The sequence below is a fragment of the Oncorhynchus clarkii genome, chromosome 5 (genome assembly GCF_045791955.1).
Source record: "Oncorhynchus clarkii lewisi isolate Uvic-CL-2024 chromosome 5, UVic_Ocla_1.0, whole genome shotgun sequence".
In the NCBI taxonomy this organism is placed as follows: Eukaryota; Metazoa; Chordata; class Actinopteri; order Salmoniformes; family Salmonidae; genus Oncorhynchus; species Oncorhynchus clarkii.
In genome coordinates this window covers 98,069,355-98,091,938 of record NC_092151.1, presented here as the reverse complement: position 1 = coordinate 98,091,938, position 22,584 = coordinate 98,069,355, and the positions used below count along the sequence as shown (strand labels likewise).

At 41.6% G+C, this 22,584-nt stretch overlaps 1 protein-coding gene across 7 annotated transcripts in view; it reads right to left on the bottom strand.

Moving 5' to 3' along the window:
• LOC139409605 (nucleotide sugar transporter SLC35D2-like) overlaps positions 1-22,584 on the bottom strand; it is a 51,749-nt gene that overhangs the window by 8,103 nt on the left and 21,062 nt on the right. For 3 of the 7 annotated variants that reach the window (XM_071155031.1, XM_071155027.1, XM_071155028.1), the window contains 7 exons: positions 16,968-17,001; positions 16,798-16,884; positions 16,649-16,716; positions 13,590-13,661; positions 9,216-9,284; positions 6,656-6,758; positions 1,012-1,104 (listed from right to left, as the gene is read on the bottom strand). In XM_071155031.1, coding sequence (XP_071011132.1) covers positions 1,012-1,104; positions 6,656-6,758; positions 9,216-9,284; positions 13,590-13,661; positions 16,649-16,716; positions 16,798-16,884 — 492 coding nt within the window. In that variant the 5' untranslated portion in view covers positions 16,968-17,001. Of the gene's footprint in view, positions 1-1,011; positions 1,105-6,655; positions 6,759-9,215; positions 9,285-13,589; positions 13,662-16,648; positions 16,717-16,797; positions 16,885-16,967; positions 17,002-17,435; positions 17,751-22,584 lie in introns of those variants that run through there. The other 4 variants (XR_011634434.1, XM_071155029.1, XM_071155030.1 and 1 more) reach the window with 3 other exon arrangements.

Genomic DNA, 22,584 nt, shown 5'->3' with positions numbered 1-22,584 from the left:
CAAGAGGTGCCGCTCTGTTCTGGGCGTTCTAGGTCTTTTATTGCAGCACTCAACCGGACAATAATCAAGACAAGAAAACTAGAGCCTGCAGGACTTGGTGTCATAAAAGCACAGCATCTCTTTATTACGGACAGACCGCTCTCCATCTTCACAACCATTGAATATGTTTTGACCATGACAGTTTACAAGTAATTTAGTCCTCTCAACTTGTACAACAGCCACTAGAACGTAGGAAATTATTTGCACCAAATAGAATGCTCTTCGTTTTAGAGATGTTCAAGACAAGTTTATTACTGGCACCCATTCCAAAACAGACTGCAACTGTTAAGGGTTTTGATGACTTCATGAGCATATGGTTGAATCGTCAGTATACATGGACATACAGGCTTTGTGTAATGCCAGTGACAGGTCATTGGCCAAAATATAAAAAAGTGGCAGAGTTGAAGAGCTGCCCTGTGGTACACTACACCTTAAATGTTTCACATTAAAGAAGCCCTTCTGAGTTCTATTAGATAGCTCTGAATCCACATAACAAGTTCTCAACAACAGGTTATGGTCAGTACTGTCAAAGGCTGCACTGAACTCTAACAGAACAGCACCCACAATTGTCTTATTTTACATTTATGTCAGAGAAGTACATGTTGAACGTCTGTTGTTAATTTGTTTACAGAGAAATAGTGTTGTACTGTATTTTCAACAGTTTGCTGATAGGTCTGCTGTTAGAACCAGTGTAAACCAGCTGCTTTACCACTCTTGGGTAGCCAAATGACTGGCTTCCCTCCAGGCCTGAGGACAAATACTTTTCTCTAGGCTCAGATTAAAAATATGACCGACAGATGCTTTTCTTTAATTGTTATTTTTTTCATGCATGAGTTGACGGCTCACTGTTCGTTGTTGACGTTTCCTGCCTAAGTTTGCCCTCTTTGCCAATTGTCTCGTGCCCTCCCTCTCAGTCTCTCCATGACATTAGCACATTGAGAGACTGCTGCCACACAGACAGACAGATCTTACCCTCTGAACGTCTCCAGTGAGTTGAGCTAGCAGCATTGTTGGAAAGATCATAAACAACGCATTATAATACAGCAAGCCATACTTCCCCAGCTCCTGAGAGGGAGAGAGGGGCAAGAGAGGGAGAGAAGGGAGGGGAAGAAGAGGCAGAGAAGAGAACAGAGAGGGTTATTCATGATGGTACATTCCTCTCTAGCCAGCATATAGCTGTCACCAGCTCACTGCTCTACAACAAACTCTTTGGGGTTGTTGGGATGGCATGCTAACACTATATATGGTGGTAGGGTTATCATTAGTCTAAAGAACCGTACATAAAAATGACTTTGGCAGTAGTAGAATAGTATAACTAGCAATAGAATAGTATAACTAGCGGCAGTATAACATAGCTTGCGGGAGAATAACGAGCGGTAGAAAAGTATAACTAGCAGTATAATAGTAGTATAGCTAGTGGTAGAAAAGTATAACTAGTAGTAGAATAGTATAACTAGTAGTATAGCTAGTTGTAGAACAGTATAGCTAGTGGTATAACTAGTAGAACAGTATAACTAGTAGTATAACTAGTAGAACAGTATAACTAGTGGTAGAAGATTATAACTAGTGGTATAACTAGTGGTAGAACAGAATGACTAGTGGTATAACTAGTAGTAGAACAGTATAACTAGTAGCAGAACAGTATGACTAGTAGTAGAAGAGTATAACTAGTAGTAGACCTAGTGGTAGAACAGTATAACTAGTGGTAGAACTAGCAGTATCACTAGTAGTAGAACAGTATAACTAGTGGTATAACTAGTAGTAGAAAAGTATAACTAGTGGTAAAACTAGTAGTAGAACAGTAGAACTAGTGGTAGAACAGTATAACTAGTGGTATAACTAGTAGTAGAACAGTATAACTAGTAGCAGAACAGTAGAACTAGTAGTAGAACTAGTGCTAGAACAGTATAACTAGTAGTAGAACTAGTGGTATAACTAGTAGTAGAACAGTATAACTAGTGGTAGAACAGTATAACTAGTGGTAGAACTAGTAGTATAATAGTATAACAGATGGTAGAATAGTATAACTAGTGGTATAACTAGTAGTATAACTAGTAGTAGAACAGTATAACTAGTGGTAGAACAGTATAACTAGAGGTAGAACTAGTGGTAGAACAGAATAACTAGTGGTATAACTCGTAGTAGAACAGTATAACTAGTAGCAGAACAGTATAACTAGTGGTAGAACAGTATAACTAGTAGTAGACCTAGTGGTAGAACAGTATAACTAGTGGTATAGCTAGTGGTAGAACAGTATAACTAGTGGTAGACCAGTATAACTAGTGGTAGAACTGATGGTAGAATAGTATAACTAGTGGTATAACTAGTAGTAGAAGAGTATAACTAGTAGTAGAAGAGTATAACTAGTGGTAGAACAGTATAACTAGTGGCATAACTAGTAGTAGAACAGTATAACTAGTAGTATAACTAGTAGTAGACCTAGTGGTAGAACAGTATAACTAGTGGTATAACTAGCAGTATCACTAGTAGTAGAACAGTATAAATAGTGGCATAACTAGTAGTAGACCAGTATAACTAGTAGTAGAACTAGTAGTAGAACAGTAGAACTAGTAGTAGAATAGTATAACTAATGGTAGAACAGTATAGCTAGTGGTATAACTAGCAGTATCACTAGTAGTAGAACAGTATAAATAGTGGCATAACTAGTAGTAGACCAGTATAACTAGTAGTATAACTAGTAGTAGAACAGTATAACTAGTAGTAGAATAGTATAACTAATGGTAGAACAGTATAACTAGTGGTATAACTAGTAGAAGAACAGTCAAACTAGTAGTATAACTGATGGTAAAATAGTAACTAGTGGTAGAACAGTATAACTAGTGGTATAACTAGTAGTAGAACAGTATAACTAGTAGTAGAACAAGTGGTATAACTAGTAGTAGAATAGTATAACTAGTAGTATAACTGATGGTAGATCTAGTAGTAGAATAGCATAACTAGTGGTAGTAGTCGAATAGTATAACTAGTGGTAGAACAGTATAACTAGTGGTAGAAATGGTAGTAGAATACTATTACTAGTAGTAGAACTAGTGGTGATGAGAGATCGTCAAAGCAGTAGCATGAAGTGAATTAGAAAGCTAGCAGACAGTGTAATATGAGTGCAACAGCCAACCTCATCTCATGTCAACTCCCAAAATTAACTCTCATTCAGAAGTCACCAAGGGTGACAGTGGGTCACTTTCTAAACATATCTCAGCCTGCCTGTGCTATACTGGAGTACAAGCCTTGATAATTTATTGAGTTAAAACGTCAGTCACAAGTTTTGTCTGATTAGCTAAACTAACTGGTATCCAGCGATAACATGTGAAGGATAGCTTGCCTTCCATTATCTCCACATACACTACATGGACACCCGCTCTACAAACATCTCATTCCAAAATCAGGGGCATTAAAATATGGAGTTTGTCCCCCCTTTGCTGGGAAGGCTTTCCACTGGACCTTGGAACATTGCTGCGGGGACTTGCTTCCATTCAGCCACAAGAGCATTAGTGATGTCGGCCGATTAGGCCTGGCTCGCAGTCGACGTTCCAATTCATCCCAAAGGTGTTTGATGGGGTTGAGGTCAGGACTCTGTGCAGCCCAGTCTAGTTCTTCCACACCGATCTCGACAAACCATTTCTGTATGGACCTCGCTTTGTGCACGGGGTCATTGTCATGCTGAAACAGGAAACGGCCTTCCCCAAACTGTTGCCAAAAAGTTGGAAGCACAGAATAGTCTAGAATGTCATTGTATGCTGTAGAGTTAAGATTTCCCTTCAATTGAACTAAGGGGCCTAGTCTGAACCATGAAAAACAGCCCCAAACCATTATTCCTCCACCTCCCTGACCAAGGCCCTTCTCCCCCGATTGCTCAAATTAATGTAATACATTTTTGAATAAGGCTATAACGTAACAAAATGTGGGAAAAGTGATAGGGTCTGAATACTTTCCGAATGCTAGGTGCTAAATATATTAGTCCAGCTAGGTGCAACATACGGTATCAGTCAAAAGTTTGCACCCACCTCTTTCAAGACTTTTTCTATTTTCTACATTGTAGAATAGTGAAGACATCAAAACTATGAAATAACACATATGGAATCATGTAGTAACCAAAAAAAAGCATTCAAAATATATTTTAGATTCTTCAAAGTAGCCTTGATGACAGCTTGGCATTCTCGCAACCTGCTTCATCTGGAATGCTTTTCCAACAGTCTTGAAGGAGTTCCTACATATGTGAGCACTTGTTGGCTGCTTTTCCTTCACTCTGCGGTCCAACCTCATCCCAAACCATCCCAAACCAATTGGGTTGAGATCGGGTGATTGTGTAGGCCAGGTCATCTGATGCAGCATCCTTCTTGGTCAAATAGCCCTGACACAACCTGGAGTATGTGGAGTGTGTTGGGTCATTGTCCTGTTGAAAAACAAATGATAGTCCCACTAAGACCAAACGAGATAGGATGGTGTATCGCGACAGAATGCTGTGGTAGCCGTGCTGGTTAATTAAGTGTGCCTTGAATTCTAAATTCCAAGCTTTAACTTCTTGACTGATGTCTTGAGATGTTGCTTCAATATATCCACATAATTTCTCTCTCACGATGCCATCTATTTTGTGAACTGTACCAGTCCCTCCTGCAGCAAAGCACCCCCACAACATGATGCTGCCACCCCTGTGCTCCATGGTTGGGATGGTGTTCTTCGGCTTGCAAGCATCCCCCTTTTTCCTCCAAACATAACGATGGTCATTATGGCCAAACAGTTCTATTTTTGTTTCATCAGACCAGAGGACATATTTGTCCCCATGTGCAGTTGCAAACCGTAGTCTGGCTTTTTTATAGCGGTTTTGGAGCAGTGGCTTCTTCCTTGCTACGCGGCCTTTCAGGTTGTCGATATAGGACTCAATTTTCTGTGGATATAGATACATTTGTACCCGTTTCCTCCAGCATCTTCACAAGGTCCTTTGCTGTTGTTCTGGGATTGATTTGCACTTTTCGCACCAAAGTACGTTCATCTCTAGGAGACAGAACGTGTCTCCTTCCTGAGCGGTATGACGGCTGCGTGGTCCCATGGCGTTTATACACGTGAACGTGGTACCATCAAGCGTTTGGAAAGTGCTCCCAAGGATGACTTTCTAAGATCTTGGCTGATTTCTTTAGAGATTTTCCCCATGATGTCAAGCAAAGAGGCACTGAGTTTGAAGGTAGGCCTTGAAATACATCCACAGGTACACCTACAATTGACTCAAATGATGTCAATTTGCCGATCAGAAGCTTCTAAAACCATGACATAATTTTCTGGAATTTTCCAAGCTGTTTAAAGGCACAGTCAACTTAGTGTATGTACACTTCTGAGCCACTGGAATTGTGATAGTGAATTAATCAGTCTGTAAACAATTGTTGGAAAAATTACTTGTGTCATGCACAAAGTAGATGTCCTAACCGACTTGCCAAACCTATAGTTTGTTAACAAGACATTTGTGGAGTGGTTGAAAAACAAGTTTTAATGACTCCAACCTAAGTGTATGTAAACTTCCGACTTCAACTGTGATCACAAAAAATGATCACAAGAACGGTGAGCAAAAATCCCAGAACCACACGGGGGGGACCTATTGAATGACCTGCAGAGAGCTGGGACCAAAGTAACAAAGCCTACCATCAGTAACACACTATGCCGCCAGGGACTCAAATCCTGCAGTGCCAGTCGTGTCCCCCTGCTTAAGCCAGTACATGTCCAGGCCCATCTGAAGTTTGCTAGAGAGCATTTGGATGATCCAGAAGAAGATTGGGAGAATGTCATATGGTCAGATGAAACCAAAATATTACTTTTTGGTAAAAACTCAACTCGTCGTGTTTGGAGGACAAAGAATGCTGAGTTGCATCCAAAGAACACCATACCTACTGTGAAGCATGGGGGTGGAAACATCATGCTTTGGGGCTGTTTTTCTGCAAAGGGACCAGGACGACTGATCCGTGTAAAGGAAAGAATGAATGGGGCCATGTATCGTGAGATTTTGAATGAAAACCTCCTTCCATCAGCAAGGGCATTGAAGATGAACCGTGGCTGGGTCTTTCAGCATGACAATGATCCCAAACACACCGCCCGGGCAACGAAGGAGTGGCTTCGTAAGAAGCATTTCAAGGTCCTGGAGTGGCCTAGCCAGTCTCCAGATCTCAACCCCATAGAAAATCTTTGGAGGGAGATGAAAGTCCGTGTTGCCCAGCAACAGCCCCAAAACATCACTGCTCTAGAGGAGATATGCATGGAGGAATGGGCCAAAATACCAGCAAGTGTGTGAAAACCTTGTGAAGACTTACAGAAAACGTTTGACCTCTGTCATTGCCAACAAAGGGTATATAACAAAGTATTGAGATAAACTTTTGTTATTTTCCACCATAATTTGCAAAAAAATTCATTACAAATCCTACAATGTGATTTTCTGGATTTTTTTTCTCATTTTGTCTGTCATAATTGAAGTGTACCTATGATGAAAATTACAGGCCCCATCTTTTTAAGTGGGAGAACTTGCACAATTGGTGGCTGACTAAATACTTTTTTGCCCCACTGTATATACACACACACACACACACACACACATTAGTCCAGCTAGCTGCTTACATACCTTGGAGTCAAGCTTCTGCTTGACGTAGGCTCCGTTAGCTGCAGTCAGAACATCATTTAGCAGAATAAACACATAGCCTTGGAGGTCGAAAGACAGGTCAGCACTGGAGAGAGAACACGTACGGACGGACACATACAGCAGGTCAGTGCAGTAGAGCGCAGAGACAGGTCAGAAACATAAGAGAGGGCGTACATGTTGGAACATGTATTTAGCTGGGGGCAGAGACTCAGCTTACACACGCCATAAAGATAACATTCTAGAGTGGGCATGACTCCTCCAGCACAACTCAAAGAGATCATTTAAACACTTTATGAATTGATTCATTTTATTTTTGGTAAAACAATATGCAGTTTAAAACAGTTTTTAAAATACAAGAAACCCAGAGGATGACACATTGTTACGGATACAGTTATCCTGTGTGTTTGTATCCTGTGTTCTTTTCTCTCCTTCTCCTCACAGGTGAAAATCATCACTCCCCAACCAGTCACCAATCATCAATCAGAAGACACACCTCCTTTTTCCTACCCAATCACAGTTCCTTTTTGTTTGTTTGCTCTAGAGCTCAATCTCTCTGTAAATGCCATATGTCTGTAGATCGCTCCGTTTCACCCTCTCCTACTATGTCTCTCTATCGCTCTTTATGTATTGAGCTATCTTTTGTTTGAGCACCTCCATATCACTCTGTCCTCACCTGTGAGTATTGTTTTTGGTTATGGTGTTTGTGTTTGTTTGCTGGTGGGAAAAGGGGGAACCAAGACAAGTCGCCCATGGGCATACACTACCCGTAGGTAAACTTTGTTAAATACACTAGTTAGAACTGGGCGGACCACCCACTCTATTTTTGGTTAGTTAGTTAGCTGTTGAAATAGGCTAGTCTAGCTTAGGGATGTTTTTGAATACTTATTATTTCTTTCCTTGGGTCCAGCTCAGCCCCTTTTCCTGCTTCCCCCCCATTACCGTGTGTTTTCTAATTTAGTTGTCTGTGGTTATTTCGTTCTCACTTTTACTTTTTCACTATTATAATTTGCATTTGAGTTATGTTACGGGTCTCGTTACCATCTCCCCTAGACTGTCGGGCCAAAAGGGATTCGTAACACACATGAAAGCGTAAACACTTATTTCCAATGTGGTCATTCAGCGTAGGACAAAAACGGGACATAACACAAGAAAATACATGGAGATACTGGTGTGGACCCTAACCCTTCTCTGTGCACCAGGAATAAAGCTGACCTAAAGATAATATATACCATATGAATAAAGTTGACCTAAAGATATATAACATATTAATAAAGCTGTCCTAAAGATATATAACATATGAATAAAGCTGACCTAAAGATATTATATACCATATGAATAAAGTTGACCTAAATGTTTTATGCATGCTCTTCAACCAATCGCTGCCCGCACCTGCCTGCATCACTACTCTGGAAGGTTCTGACTTAGAATATGTGGACAACTACAAATACCAAGGTGTCTGGTTACTGTAAACTCTCCTTCCAGACTCACATTAAGCATCTCCAATCCAAAATGAAATCTAGAATCGGCTTCTTATTTCGCAACAAAGCATCCTTCACTCATGCTGCCAAACATACCATCCTACCGATCCTTGACTTCGGCGTTATAATTTACAAAATAGCCTCCAACACTCTATCCAACAAATTGGATGCAGTCTATCACAGTGCCATCCGTTTTGTCACCAAAGCCCCATATACTACCCACCACTGCGACCTGTACGCTCTCGTTGGCTAACCCTCGCTTCATACTCGTCGCCAAACCCACTGGCTCCAGGTCATCTACAAGCCTCTGCTAGGTGAAGCCCCGCCTTATCTCAGCTCACTGGTCACCATAGCAGCACGCGCTCCAGCAGGTATATCTCACTGGTCACTCCCAAAGCCAATTCCTGCTTTGGCCACCTTTCCTTCCAGTTCTCTGCTGCCAATGACTGGAACGAACTGCAAAAATCACTGAAGCTGGAGACTCATATCTCCCTCACTAGCTTTAAGCACTAGCTGTCAGAGCAGCTCACAGATCACTGCACCTGTACATAGCCAATCTGTAAACAGCCCATCTACCTACCTCATCCCCATACTGTATTTATTTATTTATCTTGCTCCTTTGCACCCCAGTATCTCTACTTGCACATTCATCTTCAGAACTTTACCATTCCAGTGTTTAATTGCTATATTGTAATTACTTCGCCACCATGGCCTATTTATTGCCTTACCTCCCTTATCCTACCTCATTTGCACGCACTGTATATAGATTTTTTTCTACTGTATTATTGACTGTATGTTTGTTTATTCCATGTGTAACTCTGTGTTGTTGTTTGTGTCGAACTGCTTTGCTTTATCTTGGCCAGGTCGCAATTGTAAATGAGAACAAGTTCTCAACTTGCCTACCTGGTTAAATAAAAGGTGAAATAAATACAAATACAAAACTATACCATATGAATAAACATGTCCTAAAGATATTATACTAAATTAATAAAGCGGTCCTATAGATGATATACCATGACTAAAGCTGACGTCAGACTCTTCACACATGGAGCAGTAGAACGTACCTTGCCGCTACAAACGCCCCCAGGATCATAGTAAACACTGTTAGCTGGACAGGCCTGGAGAATGTCTTCCTGAAGAGTTGAAGAGTAAAAGGTTAGAAACTAAGTACAGGCCTTCAGACAGTCTTCAGACCTCTTGATTTATTCCATGTTGTGTTACAGCCCGAATTCAAAATGGATTCAATAGATTTCACAAAATAACCCATTATAACAAAGTTTAAACATGCATTTAGAAATTGTCGCAAATGATTTGAAACTGAAATACAAAAACTTCTAATTTACATAAGCATTCACACCCTTGAGTCATTACATGTCAGAATCACTTTGGAAGTCTTTCTAGGTAAGTCTATCAGCTTTGCACACCAGGATTATAAAATATTTGCACATTATAAAAAAAAAATATTCTTCAAGCTCTCAAGTTGGTTGTTGATCATTGCTAGACAGAAATGTTAAAGTCTTGACAGATTTTTAAGCCAATTTACACTGAACAACAATAAAACGCAACATACAATTTCAAAGATTTTACTAAGTTACAGTTCATAAGAAAATCAGTCAACTGAAAAATTCATTTGGCCCTAATTTGTGGATTTCACGACTGGGAATACAGATATCTTAAAAAAAATAATTTAAAAAAAAGGGGCGATGTTCAGAAACCAGTCAGTATCTGGTGTGACATATCCTTCGCATTAAGTTGTTGATTGTGTTCTGTGGAATGCTGTCCCACTCCTCTTGCTAGATATTGACTGGAACATGCTGTCGTACATGTCGATACAGAGCATCCCAAACATGCTCATTTGGTGACATGTCTGGTGAGTATGCAAACCATGGAAGAACTGGGATATTTTCAACTTCCAGGAATTGTGTACAGATCCTTGAGACATGGGGCCATGTATTACCATGCTGAAACATGAGGTGATGGTGGATGAAAGGCACAAAAAAAAAAAAAAAATGGGCCTCAGAATCTGGTTCACTACACCACCTAACCAAAAGTATCTGGACACCTGCTCGTCGAACATCTCATTCCAAAATCATGGGCATTAATATGGAGTTGGTCACCCCTTTGCTGCTATAACAACAACACACTCTTCTTGGAAGGCAATCCGCTAGATGTTGGAACATTTCGGTCAGCCACAAGACCATTAGTAAGGCCGGGCACTGATGTTGGGTGATTAGGCCTGGCTCAGTCGGCGTTACAATTCATCCCAAAGGTGTTCGATGGGGTTGAGGTCAGGGCTCTGTGCAGGCCAGTTAAGTTCTTCCACACCGATCTCGACAATCCACTTCTGTATGGACCTCGCTTTCTGCATGGGGGCACTGTCATGCTGAGACAGGAAAGGGCCTTCCTCAAACTGTTGCCACAAAGTTGGAAGCACAGAATAGTCTCGAATGTCATTGTATGCTGTAGATTTAAGATATCCCTTTACTGGAACTAAGGGGCCTAGCCCGAACCATGAAAAACAGCTCCAGACCACTATTCCTCCTTCACAAAACTTTTCAGTTGGCACTATGCATTCGGGCAGGTAGCGTTGTCCTGGCATCCGCCAAACCCAGATTTGTCCGTCGGACTGCCAGATGGTGAAGCTTGATTTATCACTCCAGAGAACGCGTTTCCATTCCATTGGCTGCAAGCTTTACACCACTCCAGCCGACGCTTGGCATTGCACATGGTGATCTTAGGCTTGTGTGCTGCTGCTCGGCCAGGGAAACCCATTTCACGAAGCTCCCAACTACCAGTTCTGGTGCTGATGTTGCTCCCAGAGGCAGTTAAGAACTCTGTAGTGAGTGTTGCAACCGAGGACAGACAATTTTTTACAAGCTACGCATGTCAGAAATCCCATTCTGTGCGCTTGTGTGGGCTGCAGCTGAGCCCTTGTTGCTCTTTTCCACTTCACAATAACAGAACTTAGTTGCCTGGTGCAGCTCTCGCACGGCAGAAATTTTCCAAACTTACTTGTTGGAAAGGTGGCATCCTATGACGGTGCCACGTTGAAAGTCACTGAGCTCTTTGGTTAGGCCATTCTACTGCCAATGTTTGTCTATGGAGATTGCAAAGCTGTGTGCTCGGCTTTATACACCTGTCAGCAATGGGCGTGGCTAAAATAGCCAAATCCACTAATTTGAAGAGGTGTCCACATACACTATATACAAAAGTATCTCTGTGACATGTCTGAGTATGCAGGCCACAGAAGGAACATTTTCAGCCTCCAGGAACTGTGTTCAGATCCTTGCGACATGGGGCTGTGCATTATCATGCTGAAACATGAGGCTATGGCAATGGATGAATGACACAATAATGGGCCTCAGGATCTCGTCATGGTATCTCTGTGCATTCAAATTGCCATCGATAAAATGCTAAATTGTGTTTGTTGTCCGTAGCTTATGCCTGCCCATACCATAACCCCACCACCACGGGGCACTCTGTTCACCATGTGACATCAGCAAACCGCTCGCCCACACGACGCAATGCACGTAGTCTACCATCTGCCTGGTACAGTTGAAACCGGGATTCATCCATGAAGAGCGCACTTCTTCAGCGTGCCAGTAGCCATCGAAGGTGAGCATTTGCCCACTGAAGTTGGTTACAACGCCAAATTGTAGTGAGGTCAAGATCCTGGTGAGGATGACGAGCAAGCAGATGAGCTTGCCGGAGACTATTTCTGGCCTTTTGTGCAGAAATTAGTGCTAGTCTCAGACCATCCCGCAGGTGAAAAAGTCAGAGGTGGAGGGGCTGGCGTGATTGTTACACTTTGCTTGCCGATGCGAGGCCAGTTGGACGTACTGCAAACTCTTTAAAACAACGTTGGCGGCGGATTATGGTAGAGAAATGTATCAATTATCTGGCAACAGCTCTGGTGGACATTCCTGTAGTCACCATGCCAATTGCACACTCCCACAACTCGAGACATCTGTGGCATTGTGTTTGAGACAACTGCACATTTTAGGGTGGCAGGTTATTGTACCCAGCACAAGGTACACCTGTGTAATGATCATGCTGTTTAATCAGCTTCTTGATATGCCACACCTGTCAGGTGGATGGATTATCTTGGCAAAGGAGAAATGCTCACTAAGACATTTGTAAACAAACGTATGCACAACATTTCTGGGATCTTTCATTTCAGCTCATGAAAATGGGGACCAACACAATAAAAGAACACCTTACACAGGGACTGTGAAGAGACATTTTTATGCATTTTGTATTATGTGATACGACTAATACTGTATGTGGTTGTCTCGCCTGGCTATCTTATTAAGATCAATGCACTAGCTATGGGCCACTCTGTTGAAGAGTGGTACTCAGTGATGTGTTGGATTTGCCGAAACAAAGTTAATTTCTTTGCCACATTTTGTGCAGTTGTACTTTAGTGCCTTACTGTCGCCAGGATGCATGTTTTGGAATACTTATATTCTGTACAGGATTCCTTTTCACTCTGTCACTTAGTTTAGTATATCAATTACAATGTTGTTGATCATCAGTCCTCTCCTGTCACAGCCATTAAAAAAAATCGGTAAATGTTTTAAAAAGTCACCATTGGCCACATGGTGAAATCCCTGAGTGTTTTCCTTTCTCTCCGGCAACTGAGTTAGGAAGGACGCCTGTATCTTTGTAGTGACTGGGCTTATTGATACACCATCCAAAGTGTAACTAATAACTTCACCATGATCAAAGGGATATTCAATGTCTGCTTTATTTTATTATTAACCATCTACCAATAGGTGCTTTTCTTTGCAAGGCATTGTAAAACCGCCCTGGTCTTTGTGGTTGAATCTGTGTGAAATTCACTGCTCGACTGAGGGACCTTACAGATAATGTGTGGGGTACAGAGATGAGGTAGTCATTCAAAAGTCTTGTTCAACACCATTATTACACACAGAGTGAGTCTATGCAAATTATTATGTGAATTGTGAAGCACATCTTTACTCCTGAACTTATTTGGACTTGCCATAACAAAGGGGTTTAACACTTAGGAGTAAATACATTTCAGCTTTATATTTTGTATTAATTTGTAAAACATAATAGCACATTGACATTATGGGGTATTGTGTGTAGGCCAGTGACAAAAAAAACTACATTTAATCCATTTTAAATTCAGGCTGTAAGACAACAAATTGTGGAAAAAGTCAAGGGGTGAATACTTGGAGGCACTATTTTATTACAGACATACAGACTGGTCATTTAGGGGTGAATCTTAACTGCCACTTCAACAAATATGTTTCCTTGGTCTCCAATCACATCAATGCATGACTACCGGAAAATCACATAGTAGAAGTTAGGATTCTCCCTTTAGAGGATAGAGACAAAACAAAGCTGTATAACCTAGTGTTTCAATATTCAAACAAAATAAATATATTTAAATAATATTAAATAGTAAATCATACTTGAGCAGCAGAACTTCAGCCATCATGGTGAAGAGGATGGAGAACCTCCTGAGGACTGTGAACATCGGCAGGCTGGTAGAGAACAATATCATCATCATCATCTATCCACTACCTCCAAAACAACACAGCTAGATGAAGCCTCAGATAACCTACAGCCCCAACCTGCGCCCCCAGATAACCCCAACCTGCACCCCCAGATAACCCCAACCTATAACCATTCCATATAACCCCAAATATTACCAGAACATACAGTGCATTATTCAGACCCTTGATTTTCTCCACATTTTGTTATGTTACAACCTTATTCTAAAATGAGTTTTCCCCCTTTTCAATCTAGGCAGGGTAGCCTAGTGGTTAGAGAGTTGGACTAGTAACCGAAAGGTTGCAGGTTCAAACCCCCGAGCTGACAAGGTACAAATCTGTCGTTCTGCCCCTGAACAGGCAGTTAACCCACTGTTCCTAGGCCGTCATTGAAAATAAGAATTTGTTCTTAACTGACTTGCCTAGTTAAATAAAGGTAAAAAAAATATATATATATAATCTACACACAATACCCCATAATGAGAAAGCAAAAACAGGTTTTTAGACATGTTGGTATTAAAAATAAACATAAATGCCTTATTTACATAAATATTCAGACACTTTACTCAGTATATTGTTGAAACAACTTTAGCAGCGATTACAAACTTGAAACACCTGTATGTAGGGGAGTTTCTCTCATTCTTCTCTGCAGATCTGCTCAAGCTCTGTCAAGTTGGATTGGTAGCGTCGCTGCACAGCTATCTTCACGTCTCTCAGAGATCAGGTTCAAGTCCGGGCTCTGGCTGGGCCACTCAAGGACATTGAGACTTGTCCCAAAGCCACTGCTGCTGTGTCTTGGCGTCATTGTCCTGTTGGAAGGTGAACCCTCACCCCAGTCTGAAGGTCCGGAGCACTCTGGAGCAGGTTTTCATCAAGGATCTCTGTACGATGCTCGGTTCGTCTTTCTCTCAATCATGACTAATCTACCAGTCCCTGCTACTGAAAAACATTCCCACAGCACGATGCTGCCACCACCATGCTTCACTGTAGGGATGGTGCCAGGTTTCCTCCAGACGTGACGCTTGGCATTCAGGTCAAAGAGCTCAATCTTGGTTTCATCAGGCCAGAGAACCTTGTTTCTCATGGTCTTAGAGTCTTTAGGTGCCTTTTGGCAAACTCCAAGCAGGCTGTTGTGCCTTTTACTGAGGAGTGGCTTCCAACTGGCCACACTACCATAAAGGTCTGATTGGTAGAGTGATGCAGAGATGGTTGATGCAGAGATGTCCTTCTGGAAGGTTCTCCCATCTCCATAGAGGAAATCTGTCAGTCACCTCCCTGACCAAGGCCCTTCCCCATTGCTCAGTTTGGCCAGGCAATCAGCTCTAGAAAGATTCTAGGTGGTTCCATTTAAGAATGATGGATGCCACTGTGTTGTTGGGGACCTTCAATGCCGCAGAAACGTTTTGGTACCCTTACCCAGATCCGTACCTCGACACAATCCTGTATCAGAGCTCTACGGACAATTGTTTCGACCTCATGGCTTGGTTTTTGCTCTGACATGCACTGTCAACTGTGGGACCTTATATAGACAGGTGTATGTCTGTCCAATCAATTGAATTTACCACAGGTGGAATCCAATCAAGTTGTAGAAACAACCAGTACGATCAATGGAAACAGGATGCACCTGAGCTTAATTTCGAGTCTCATAGCAATTGGTCTGAATTACTTCCCTTATTTACATCTCTTTTTTATTTTTAATACATTTACAAACATCACTAAAAACCTGTTTCGCTTTGTCATGTGGTATTGTGTGTAGATTGATGAGGAACATGTTTATTTTAATCCCTTTTAGAATAAGGCTGTAACGTATCAAAATGTGGGAAATCAGAAGGGGTCTGAATACTTTCCGAACCCCCAGATAGCCACAACATATAACCCCCCAGATAGCCACAACATATAACCCCCCAGATAGCCACAACATATAACTGGGCGATATGACGATACATATCATGTGACAATAGAAAAACATCTAACGTTTAATATTATGCGCTATCGTTTATTTCATTGTGTCGCAAATCACTCTTTAGGGCAATATTTTTAGTCAACTGGACGACGCTTTGCGTTCTGGAAATTTGCAACAAATATGGAGTAGAGTGAATGTGACACAGAGCTCATACCTAAAAGAGGAGCTACTTCGGTCACATGGACGTGATTTGGGTATGAAACTTCTGACATGGACCAGAAAACTGTCCTTTGCAAAATATGCCGCAGGCCGGTCCAGACAACAGGCTCAAAAACCACAAACCTCTTTTACCACATACGCAATAATCATGTGAAACAGTACGGAGAGTCTCCACGGACGAGACCCAAAAAAGTAAAGTCGAGTGCTCAAAACAAATCCGACTCAGATGTTGCAAGAGAGGTTTACTCGCGGCACACCATAAGAATCACGAAGATGGAAGGAGATAACAGCTGCTGTTACAACTTACATCTGCAAAGACATGGCACCAATTTACACGGTCAAGAAACAGGGGTTTTGTGAGTGAACACTCGACCCAAGGTACCAAATTGATATGTGACAAGTATTAATGCCAAAATAACATGCAACACAGGCAAGCCCCCCCCCCCAAAAAAAAAAAAAATATATAGACATATATACATATATTTTCAACTATAGTTGAAGTGTTCTCCATTTACCTTTTTCGATTTAATACATTTATATTTTGTTACATGCTTAATTGAAAATGTGCACAAAAGTTCTCCTTTTATTTAGAACCTACCAAATATGAGTAAGTACCTTTCATTTGTAGAGTATAATTCAAAATGTAATGAGAAATAAGCCTTTACATGTGGTCATTTTATATAAACTATTGATTCATTGAATTTACAGAAAAGGTACTGTATCTTGATATGTATCGTTATCGGGATTTGAAATGACCTATATCGGGATGAGATTTTGGCCATTTCACCCAGCCCTACCACAACATATATACATTACATATAACCATAACATATAATCCCAGATAAGCATAACATACTTTAGCCGTTTTGTCCCAAACAGTCCAGTTATCTGGTTCCCTACGTACAAGAAAGGGAGTGGGAAGGTCTGCAACAAGAGAAACACGTTACACACACAAAGATGGACACAGACAGACATGCACACCTACCTATTAGCTGACTGACTCACCTTGCGAGGTATACTATGGTCGAAGTCTGGGAAACTCAGCACCCTCAGAGCCTTGCCCACCCACAGCACGACCACGGTGGCCAGCATCTATAACACAGACACCTCAGTTATACTGGATTAACACACCGCACTTTCTCTCTCACACACAAACACAGGAATAACACACTTACTTGCCCGATGCCGACACATATTGACGAGGGGAACCTGAAAGTAAAAATGTATCGTACGGTGACAAGAAAACAGCTTGAGAAAATTGACAAACATCTCGTCTAACTTCGTGATATGAAGGTGTCCCAAACGGTGACACGAGTAGTCGGCTAGCTAGTGTAGCGATGAAAGTTAAACTTTAAATAAATTAACATTAGCCACCAAAGCCTCAAACCCGTAGCTAAGTTACCTACATAGAAAATATAAATAAATGTCTAAATGTGTATCTAACGTTAGTAGGAAGTAACTCGCCGGCGTTAATTAACTAGCTAAATAACGTAACCTGTCCAAGCAGTATTATTTCACTAGCAAGTGAGTTTACGTTAGCTAGTTGATGAATAGCCTGATCAGAATCAAACAGTACGTAGCATCGCTGTGTGTCTAGATGTTTTTGGAACCTAGCGAACAGACTAAACGGAAATCAAACAAACCTATAGTTTGTGAGGATGCTCTTGTTTACCACGACGATGAGAAAAGAACTGAGTCCGTAAAATACCGCGGCGAACAGCTTCACGAACACCGTGAGAGATTTGTCCGCCATCCCCAAGCACTCTTTCCTCTTTCCCACTCTCTATCCTTCTCTCGAAGAGTCTAAACGGGATCACTGGGACGTCCGGTAAACTCAACGATATGACGTTGCCCCGAGCAGCACCGCAGATATTGACTGTGTTCGAGATAGTCAAAACGACTGCAGGCGACTGACTGACCTGCAAATCACATTGCATCATAAATAACTCATTATTATTTGTAGATCAGTCAGTCACAATTTACCAATGATACATAACTGTGTTGATGCTCTCGAACACGGACAGTATCTGCGCATGTGCAAGGGATGCTTCACGCTGTGTACAGCGTTGTTGCAAGGGCTCCAAAACAGCGGAGCAGTTAGCCCCACGCTTCAACGCCCTTAGTTTTTGCGGAAATTAACCCACTATGCTGTTCACTTTCGGCATCTATGTCATATCGCTGAGTCTACCTTTAAGGTAAAGTTAGGGTTATGATTTAGGGTGTGGACGTATTGAGGATCCCATATAGCACTAACCATCATCCTCTCTCAGCCATCGCTTGCTTGCCCTGCGTCAGAGAGGAAGAGGAAAGAGAGGCCCAACTCGGCGAAAAATCTGTCAATTTCAATTCGAGGGGCTTTATTGGCATGGGAAACATGTTTAAATTGCCAAAGCAAGTGAAATAAACAAAAAAAGTAACAGTAAACACACTCACAAAAGTTTCTAAATAATAAAGACATTTCACATGTCATTATGTCTACAAACAGTGTTGTAATGATGTGCAAATAGTTGAAGTACAAGAGCAGTGCACATAACGTTTGATTTGAAGACAAGCTGTCACATGCTCAGAATACAACAGGTGTAGTAGCTTACTTACAAGCCCCTAACCAACAATGCAGTTCAAGAAAGAGTTAATAAAATATTTACTAAATTAACTAGTGAAAAAAAAATCTAAAACATTGAAAAATAACAAGAAAATCAAACAACAATAACGAGGCTATATACAGGGAGTACCGGTACCGAGTCAATGTGCGGGGGTACAGGTTAGTCGAGGTAATTTGTACATGTAGGTAGGGGTAAAGTGATATGGCGGGGTCAATGTAAATGGTCCGGGTGGCCATTTGATTAGTTGTTCAGCAGTCTTATGGCTTGGGGGTGGAAGCTGTTAAGGAGCCTTTAGGTTCTTTGCACTCTGGCACCACTTGCCTTACGGTAGCAGAGAGAACAGTCTATGACTTGGGTGACTGGAGTCTGACAATTTTTTTGGCCTTCCTCTGACACCGCCTAGTATATAGGTCCTGGATGTCAGGAAGCTTGACTTCTTCACAAATGTCTTTGTGTGTTCGGACCATGATAGTTTGTTGGTGATGTGGACACCAAGGAACTTGAACCTCTCAAACCGCTCCACGACAGCTCTGTCGATGTGAATGATGGTGTGTTCGGCTAGGCAAGGGAATAGGCAAGCACCCCTGAGAGGCCCCAGTGTTGAGGATCAGTGTAGCAGATATGTTGTTGCCTACCCTTACCACCTGGGGGCGACCTGTCAGGAAGACCAGGATCCAGTTGCTGAGGGAGCTGTTGTCCCAGGGTCCTTAGCTTAGTGATGAGCTTTGTGGGCACTATGGTGTTGAAAGCTGAGCTGTAGTCAATGAACAGCATTCTCACATAGGTGTTCCTTTTGTCCAGGTGGGAAAGGGCAGTGTGGTCTGCTTACGGCAGTCTTTCTCAAAAGCAAGGCTATGCTCACTGAGTCTGTACATATAGTAGTCAATGATTTCCTTCAATTTTTATTCTGACACTGTGTATTCTCTGTTTAGGGCCAAATAGCACTAGTTTGCTCATTTTTTTTGTGTAAATTCTTTCGAATGTGTTAAGTAATTATCTTTTTGTTTTCTCATGATTTGGTTGCTTCTAATTGTGTTGCTATCCTGGGGCTCTGTGGGGTGATAGTGAACAGAGCCCAGGACCAGCTTTCTTAGGGGGCTCTTCTCCAGGTTAATTTCTCTGTACGTTATGGTTTTGTTAAAGAAGGATTGGAAATCACTTCCTTTTAGGTGGTTGTAGAATTTAAAGTCTCTTTTCTGGATTTTGATAATTAGCAAGGATCAGCCAAATTCTGTTCTGCATGCATCATTTGGTGTTTTATGTTGTACACAGAGGATATTTTTGCAGAATTCTGATGCAGTTTCAATTTGGTGTTTGGCCCATTTTGTGAATTCTTGGATGGTGAGCGGACCCCAGACCTCACAACCGTAAATGGAAATGGGTTCTATAACTAATTCAAGTATTTTAGCCAGATACTAATTGGTATGTCAAATTTTATGTTCCTTTTGATGGCATAGAAGGCCCTTCTTGCCTTGTCTCTCAGATTGTTCACAGCTGAGGCCGAGGTACAGTTGAAGTCGGCAGTTTACATACACTTAGGTTGGAGTCATTAAAACTCGTTTTTCAACCACTCCACAAATTTCTTGTTAACAAACTATAGTTTTGGCAAGTCGGTTAGGACATTACTTTGTGCATGACACAAGTCATTTTCCAACCATTTTTTACAGACAGATTACTTCATTTATAATTCACTATTCCAGTGGGTCAGAAGTTTACATACACTAAGTTGACTGTGCCTTTAAACAGCTTTAAACAGAAAATGATGTCATGGCTTTAGAAGCTTCTGATAGGCTAATTTAGATAATTTGAGTCAATTGGAGGTGTACCTGTGGATGTATTTCAAGGCCTACCTTCAAACTCAGTGCCTCTTTGCTTGACATGGGAAAATCAAAAGAAATCATCCAAGACCTCAGAAAAAAAATTGTAGACCTCCACAAGTCTGGTTCATTCTTGGGAGCAATTTCCAAACGTCTGAAGGTATCACGTTAATCTGTACAAACAATAGTATGCAAGTATAAACACCATGGGCCCACGCAGCCGTCATACCTCTCAGGAAGGAGATGTGTTCTGTCACCTAGAGATGAACGTACTTTGGTGCGAAAAGTGCAAATCAATCCCAGAACAACAGCAAAGGACCTTGTGAAGATGCTGGAGGAAACAGGTACAAACGTATCTATATCCACAGTAAAACGAGTCCAATATCGACATAACCTGAAAGGCCGCTCAACAAGGAAGAAGCCACTGCTCCAAAACCGCCATAAAAAAGCCAGACTACGGTTTGCAACTGCACATGGGGACAAAGATCGTACTTTTTGGAGAAATGTCTTCTGGTCTGATGAAAGAAAAATAGAACCGTTTGGCCATAATGACCATCATTATGTTTGGAGGAAAAAGGGGGAGGCTTGCAAGCCGAAGAACACCATCCCAACCGTGAAGCACGGGGGTGGCAGCATCATGTTGTGGGGGTGCTTTGCTGCAGGAGGGACTGGTGCACTTCACAAAATGGATGGCATCATGAGGCAGGAAAATTGAGGCAGGATATATTGAAGCAACATCTCAAGACATCAGTCAGGAAGTTAAAGCTTGGTTGCAAATGGGTCTTCCAAATGGACAATGACCCCAAGCATACTTCCAAAGTTGTGTCAAAATTGCTTAAGGACAACAAAGTCAAGGTATTGGAGTGGCCATCACAAAGCTCTGCTGACCTCAATCCTATAGAAAATTTGTTGGCAGAACTGAAAAAGTGTGTGCGAGCAAGGAGGCCTACAAACCTGACTCCGTTACACCAGCTCTGTCAGGAGGAATGGGCCAAAATTCACCAAACTTATTGTGGAAGGCTACCTGAAAGGTTTGACCAAAGTTAACAATTTAAAGGTAATGTTACCAAATACTAATTGAGTGCATGTAAACCTCTGACCCACTGGGACTGTGATGAAATAAATAAAAGCTGAAATAAATCACTACTATTATTCTGACATTTCACATTCTTAAAATAAAGTGGTGATCCTAACTGACTTAAGACAGGGAAATTTTACTAGGATTAAATATCAGGAATTGTGAAAAACGGAGTTTAAATGTATTTGGCTAAGATGTATGTAAACTTCCGACTTAAACTGTAAATATAAGCAGATAATTATTCAATCCACTAATACTAAACATGTGCCTTTACCATATCTCTGTTTAGTATTTTGATCGTCGACAAAGTTTATTTGAGCTATGGTCAGCGCCATTTTAAATTGCCATAGTAACGACTGGCGGTGTAGTATTGAGTTTTTACCCGGAGCGTCAATCGAAGAGAGTGAGGTTAGGTGCGGACAACGAAGATGGAAACAACAATAGTAATTCAAGCATGAACTGTATAGTGCCGGGCTGCATGAATTGGCTCCAAAAAAAATCCTTGGTAAACGACCATAGGCTGCACTTTTGAAGAAGTTGCTCCATGTCCTGAAGAGGAAGGACATGCCAGCTCGAGCTAGCAGGATCTACAGACAGCACTTCGCGGAGGCAGACTTCGCGATGAAGGGCACTCTCAATGCGGCAACCAGGAGTTTCCGAATGGAAAGGAGTCATGGGCCTATTTAATGCCCTCTGCGGGGGCCTCCATTTGACATTTAGAGGGTTATGGTGTAGGGGTTACCGACCGACCATCATCACTGACTTCGGAGTCAAGCAAAAGTGACTGAACGGAGGAGGTGACGTGAGTCAATGCAATGGAGCCCGAGATAACGTTAACTGGTCATGAATGTTGTTGACGAGGCTAGCGTTAGACACTGGACAACTTTGTTGCAAATCTAGTTGAAGGTAACAAGGTAATTGCGTCTGAAGTATTTAGCAACTAACATTAGCAAGCAACTCAACTGCAACAAAAATTGCAAGTTTCTCTGTGTTATTAGGTAGTTACTGTAGCTAGCTTCCACCTCAGTCAAGTAATATTTTGTTAGCTCCACCTCATTTAGTTAGACTGAAGTTGACATAACTAATGTTCGCTGAAAAATAAATGTCCCTGTATTTGCTGTGTGTGTGTGTTGACAAAGCATACAAGACAGGTAGCTTGCTAATGCCAACTGAAATATTTGTCTTAACAAAATGTTTGTTTGCTTTCAGGATGACATCTTCATCCCTGAATGTCTTCATCCTGGAGGCAGAGGAGGTACAAGCAAATTCCATGTTATTTCTAAAGCTATTGTTT